The sequence below is a fragment of the Chlorocebus sabaeus genome, chromosome 16, assembly GCF_047675955.1.
Source record: "Chlorocebus sabaeus isolate Y175 chromosome 16, mChlSab1.0.hap1, whole genome shotgun sequence".
In the NCBI taxonomy this organism is placed as follows: domain Eukaryota; kingdom Metazoa; phylum Chordata; class Mammalia; order Primates; family Cercopithecidae; genus Chlorocebus; species Chlorocebus sabaeus.
The window spans coordinates 3,172,200-3,178,628 of NC_132919.1; the positions used below are offsets into that span (position 1 = coordinate 3,172,200).

Below are 6,429 nucleotides of genomic sequence, written 5' to 3' on the forward strand. Positions count from 1 at the left end.
GTTCATCTCTACAGAAATGATCATCATGCGGTATATATGATGCTTACTTATTTTGTCTACTTTTATAGCATGTGAGTTGCACGAGTGCAGAGACTTCTGTCCATTTTGTTCACCAATGCCTTGGAAGACTGTCCAGATCATAGAGGTAATCTAATAAGTATTTGTTGAATGAATAAATTATGTAGCGTTTCCTAGTAGGACAAATACGTAACACCGATCTTCAAGCATCAGGAGATAGGAGAAATAGTTCTGGCTGAATTTTTCCTGTTTACTGGGAAATTTTTCTCAGTCCAGAAAAGGCAGGAAAGGAAGGACCCCATCACCTCTCAGGTCAGTGATCTCCTCCCCAAAAATATTCGCCACAGAGCACCCTGAACATCAGGGTTTCTGAGGCTGTAGATAAGAGGGTTCAGCATAGGGTTGATAACAGTGTTGAAAACTCCAACCTCTTTATCCTTGTCCGAAGCCTCCTCTGAACCCAGTCTCATGTAGTTGAAGATACCTGTTCCATAGAAAAGACAAACCACAGTGAGGTGGGATCCACAGGTGGAGAAGGCCTTCTTCCGGCCCTCCACTGAACGGATTCGTAGAACTGCAGCTGCCACGTGGCTGTAGGAGGTGATGATGAGAACCAAAGGTGCACCTGCCATGATGAAACCCACAGCAAAGAGCAGCAGCTCATTGAATTGCGTGCTGGAGCAGGAAAGCCGGAAAAGCTGTGGGAGGTCACAGTAGAAGTGATTGACCTCGTTAGGGCCACAGAAGTTGAGTGTGGACATGGCCACAGTGTGGGTCACTGCGTTGGTGAAAGCACAAGCCCAGGACGCAGCCACCAACATCCTCTGGACTGTCTGACTCATGCGGGTGCTGTAGGTGAGGGGCCGGCAGATGGCCAGGAATCGGTCATAGGCCATGGCGGTCAGCAGGAAGCAGTCCATCCCAGCCAGAAGGTGGAAGAAGAAGAGCTGGGAGAGGCAGGCATCATAGGAAATGGTGCACTTGTGGGACAAGAGACGACCCAACATTGCAGGCACAGTGACAGTGATACATCCGACATCCAGCACTGATAGGTTCCCCAGGAAGAAGTACATGGGGGTGTGGAGTTTGGGCTCCACCAAGACGGCTGCCAGGATGCTGAGGTTGCCCCCAATTGTGACCAGATAGGCAAAGAGAAAGAGCACAAAGACCACAGACTGCATCTCTTCTGTTTGCACCAGGCCCAGCAGAATGAACTCAGCAACAGCGGTCCTGTTGGTCCCAGCTTCTGGCTCCATGAGTTCCTATAAGGACGTGTCCCAGCAGGGGAGGTATCAGTTCACTCAGTTCACATTAACGTTTTAAACCATTTATGTTCAAAGCCCCATGGCGAGTCCCCAGGCCATCCCTCACTCGTTGACCTCCTCCATCACCTCAATGCCTTCACTTTGCTCTTGGTTGAGATGCCCAGGGCCACTACTACCTTGTCCCTCTCATCCTCTGCTAGCTGAAAAGCTCAGAATACTTGGAACAACATGAGAACTACAGTTAATAAAATAAATTGCATTCAGGATTGTTGCTGAGTAGATTACAGCTGTCCTCACCACAGGGGGGAAATGGGTAACTGTGAGATGACTAATATGTTAATTTGTTTCACTACAGTAACCATTCTCATAACATCATGTTCTATACCTTAAATATAAACAAAAACTTTCTTTTTCTTTTAAAAAACACACAAGGCTTCCTCTATGAATACAGTTAGATTTAGATGAAATTTTCCTATTGCTCTCTGAGGGATTGTCCCAAACTAATAAGCAGGTTTCAAAATAGAAATCCAGAGAAACTAGAATGCATTTAAAACATAACCTAGGCTGGGGGCGGTGGCTCATGCCTGTAATCCCAGCAGTTTGGGAGGCCAAGGCGGGTGTATCATCTGAGATCAGGAGTTTGAGACCAGCCTGTCCAACATGGTGAAACCACGTCTCTACTTCAAAAATTAGCTGGGTGTGGTGGCGCGTGCCTGTAATTCCAGCTACTCAGGAGGCTGGGGCAGGAGAATAGCTTGAACTCGGGAGGTGGAGGCTGCAGTGAGCCGAGATTGCACCATTGAACTCCAGCCTGGGTGACAGAGCGAGGCTCTGTCTCAAAAAAAACAAAACGAAACAGAAACACGTAGGTTTAAAGGCTTCTAGACATAATAAAGGCCAAGCAAAGCTGTGGCAAGAATCAGCGAGAAGGTATCCATGATTGTGGATGTCAGAAAGACTAGTTGAGTACATTTCTCCAAGGTGAAGGACCGCACTCTGAAGCATCAATTCAACATTCCTTGTTCAATACATTGTTACAGTTATTGTTACTTAAGCCCCTACACTGGACTTTGACTAACGACCTACTGTGAAATAATGTTTTCTGTGTGTATCCTCTGCTGCTCCTCCCTAAAACCAAAGTTGTGATCACAGCCTGTGGGTCGGCTGCTGCCAGGCGCAATTAGATTCTGCATTGCACAGCCACTGTTCTTCCACTTGTCCTTGACTTATGCACGGTAGATTGACCAAGGGCTCTAATGATACGTCCTGAAATAGAGAAGGCATGTACTTGGAAAACCAGGTTGAAGTTGTCTTTCAGATTTTATATCCAACCCCAGATCAAAAAACATCAATGTCTCTATTGCACATGGAATAAGCCAGGCCAGAGGTTCTTTAAAAGCAATATTACTCCCTTGCATAGAATAGTCCGGAATCAGAGGACGGGAAGCAGCTGGAGGGGAACAGTGATGACTGCCTGAGCTGGGGCAGTGAATGCTTAGGGAGGTTGCAGAAATCAAATACACTGTAGCAGCAGTATGACTGATACGACTGCCTGGGGATACACGGTCACCAAAATGATTTTTAAATCCTTTGTTCATAAAAGTGGGAACTGAGTGCACAGGTTGGTGGCATGGTCTTAACTGGTCTCAACCAAGATCTGAAAAGCAGAGGAGGCAGGACTGCATGAGAAGCCATCCGGGCAGGCTGACTGTGCAGTGTTTAGGTGAGACTTTAAAAGCAAGAAGCCGGCATTATCAGCAGTTCCTCAGCCGCTGGTAAGCACTGACTAGGGACATCAAGGGAAAATGTACTCACAATCATGGAACAAGTGTCTTACAGCCAGTCTGAACCTTGGCTGCACATTAGATTTACGTGGGAGCTCTAAAAACTCCTGTCATCCAGAATTTACCCACAGGTCAATTAAATCAGAATCTCTCAAGATAATACCCAGGCATCAGGATTTTGTTTTGTTTTGTTTTGTTTTTGAGATGGAGTCTCGCTCTGTCGCCAGGCTGGAGTGCAGTGGCACAATCTTGGCTCACTGCAACCTCTGCCTCCTGGGTTCAAGAGATTCTCCTGCCTCAGCCTCCTCAGTAGCTGGAACTACAGGCAGGCACCACCACGCCTAGCTAATTTTTTTGTATTTTTAGTAGAGATGGGGTTTCACCATGTTGGCCAGGATAGTCTCGATCTCTTGACCTTGTGATCCATCCATCTCAGCCTCCCAAAGTGCCGGGATTACAGGCATGAGCCAGCGTGCCCAGCAGCATCAGGATTTTTTTAAGCACCCACCTGATCACTGCTGTCTTAGCATTTAACTGAGTGGATACTTCCAACGACTAGCTCTTTTTTGCCACTCCCTCAAATTAAGAGTTTTGTTTTGTTTTCTCTCATTTTACTTTTACTGATAACCCTGAAGGGAGAGGAGGAAATACTTTAAAAGATGACACACAGAAAAGTTACAAAAATGTAAGATATCTTGCAAAGGTTTGGTGGTATTTCCAGCCTTAATTCCCGACTCTGTTAAATTAGATACTCAGTCCCCCATGCTTACTGGAATCACCTGGAATGCTTTAAGAAGAACATAATGATGCTCAGGCCTTTCACCAATAATTTTGATTTAATTGGTTGAATTGGTGGTACCTGGGGACGGGTGGGCCTCAGCGCCTCCCAGGTGGTTCTAATTCCCAGCCAGGACAGAGAACTCTGCCAGATCTGCAGCCTGGGAGGCATGACGATGGCTTCCTGCTTCCCTCTTCATTGTTTTTCTTCATACAGGACACGAAGGCCACCAGCCCTTTCAGGTCACACAGCCACTTCCACAAAGACTCCTCCACCTAGGCTTAGAGTCAAGGTAACCTCAGCCGGGCGCAGAGGCTCATGCCTGTAATCCCAGCACTCTGGGAGGCTGAGGTGGGTGGATCACGAGGTCAGGAGATTGAGACCATCCTGGCTAACACGGTGAAACCCCGTCTCTACTAAAACTACGAAAAATTAGCTGGGTGAGGTGGTGGGCACCTGTAGTCCCAGCTACTTGGGAGGCTGAGGCAGGAGAATCACTTGAATCTGGGAGGCAGAGGTTGCAGTGAGCTGAGATTGTGCCACTGCACTCCAGCCTGGGCGACTCCATCTGAGACTCTGTCTCAAAAAAAAAAAAAAAAAAAAGAGTCAAGGTAGTCTCTACAGACTGACCTGCAGCTTCATGTGGATAGCATGCATCTCACTGGAGCCTCTAGAGCAAGGGCATGTCTCCAATGTGAGGCTATCTCAGTGACCAGCCTTCCAAATGAGGTCTCCACTGTGCGCCCTCAGGCCATGGGAAGCTGCAGAGGGGATGCCACATGGATGAGAACGTGGATGCGGTGATCTCCAAGAGGTCCTTAGAGTTCTAAGATCACATGACTTGGAGGAGGGCAGAAATCATCCTCTGGCCTGATTATCAATGATAGAGTTGGTAAAAGATAATGCTTTGCAAATCAACAAATCAAAGGGTGATGGCTCTTCATATTCTATTAAAGGATAGTTGACTACCTTCCTTTTTCCTGTCAGGTCCATTTTAACACAAGCATTGGATTGCAACCCTGTGGTTTTCCAGCTCCTTGCTCATGCTGTTTTCCCCACCTGCAATGGTTTCCCTCCAATGGCACCTGCCCAGATATTTCACAACTTGACTCAAATGCTGACTGATGAATTAATTCTTCCTTGAAACTTCCCCATCTAAAAAGAATCTCTCGGCTGGGCGCGGTGGCTCACACCTGTAATTCCAGCACTTTAGGAGGCCGAGGCAGGCGGATCACAAGGTCAGGAGATCGAGACTATCCTGGCTAACACGGTGAAACCCCATCTCTACCAAAAAATACAAAAAAAAAGAAAAAAAAAAATTAGCCCGGGGAGCTGGTGAGCGCCTGTAGTCCCAGCTACCGGGGAGGCTGGGGCAGGAGCATGGCGTGAACCCGGGAGGCGGAGCTTGCAGTGAGCAGAGATCACACCACTGCACCTCCAGCCTGGGTGGCAGAGCGAGACTCTGTCTCAAAAAACAAACTCTCCTCCCCTCCCCTCCCCTCTCCTCTCTCTCCTCACCCCCCAAACTGTCAATATACACCATTTCTTGGAATTTATGACTTTACATTTTAGGTGAGTCACTTCTTTATAGAGTCTGTCTCTATAAATGACTTAAGGACAGAATATATGTTTGATTCATTTTCAATAGCAATGGTCATAACACTTTACACATAGTTATCCAATATTTCATATTTCTTTTTTTTGAGACAGAGTGTTGCTCTTTTTGCCCAGACTGGAGTGCAGTGGTGTGACCTCGGCTCACTGCAACCTCTGCCTCCTAGGTTCAAGCAATTCTCCTATCCCAACCTCCTGAGTAGCTGGGATTACAGGCATGCATCACCACACCCAGCTTATTTTGTATTTTTAGTAGAGACGGGGTTTCTCCATGATGGTCAGGCTGGTCTCGAACTCCTGACCTCAGGTGATCCGCCCGCCTCGGCCTCCCAAAGTGCTGGGATTACAGGCGTAAGTCACTGTGCCTGGCTGGTACCCAATATTTCTTAAATAAATAAATGGATGGTTAAAATGTATACGATTTCATCGGTATGAGGTAGAGTTATCAAGGAAGACTTTCTGGACACACTGGAATTTGTCCTGGCCTAGTATGCTTTAGGGGAGGTACAGGTTAAGTGCAGGGTGCAAGGTTGTGGCAGGGACTCCTTTGTGTTAATGGGACAAGCAGGTCATGGACCAATCCACCTGCTTCTTTTTACTTAAACCTCCCAAAACAATACGGCCCTTAGGAGGGGCCACACCTTCCAGACAAGTCAGTCATGGTTGGGGTAGAAGAACCACTAAACAGCTGTTGCCAACCCTCAGACAGCTGCAGATGCAATTGCTTAAAACCAGGGGGATTCTGGGATGACCTCAGGTCACCCTGAGACACCCCGAGGGTCTGACAGGGTCCCCACGAGGCCCACTGGGGAGTCCTCCTGCACGACCACCCTCGAGGCTCCCCTTACGAGCTGTGACAGCCCCTGCTCTGGAACTCCAGCCCATCCCTCATGTGCCCAACATGACAAGGCTCAAGGCCTTCGCTGGAGTGAGGGTTCCTGGCTGCCTGATGCAGTGGGTGCCCGCAGTG

General features: G+C 47.8%; 1 protein-coding gene across 1 annotated transcript; it reads right to left on the reverse strand.

Moving 5' to 3' along the window:
- Nucleotides 1-192: 192 nt before the first annotated feature.
- LOC119620334 (olfactory receptor 3A2) lies at nt 193-1,453 on the reverse strand. The gene has a single exon (XM_037987882.2). The coding sequence runs from the start codon at nt 1,272-1,274 to the stop codon at nt 327-329; it is 948 nt and encodes a 315-aa protein (XP_037843810.1). The 5' UTR covers nt 1,275-1,453; the 3' UTR covers nt 193-326.
- Between the last annotated feature and the right edge of the window lie 4,976 nt (nt 1,454-6,429).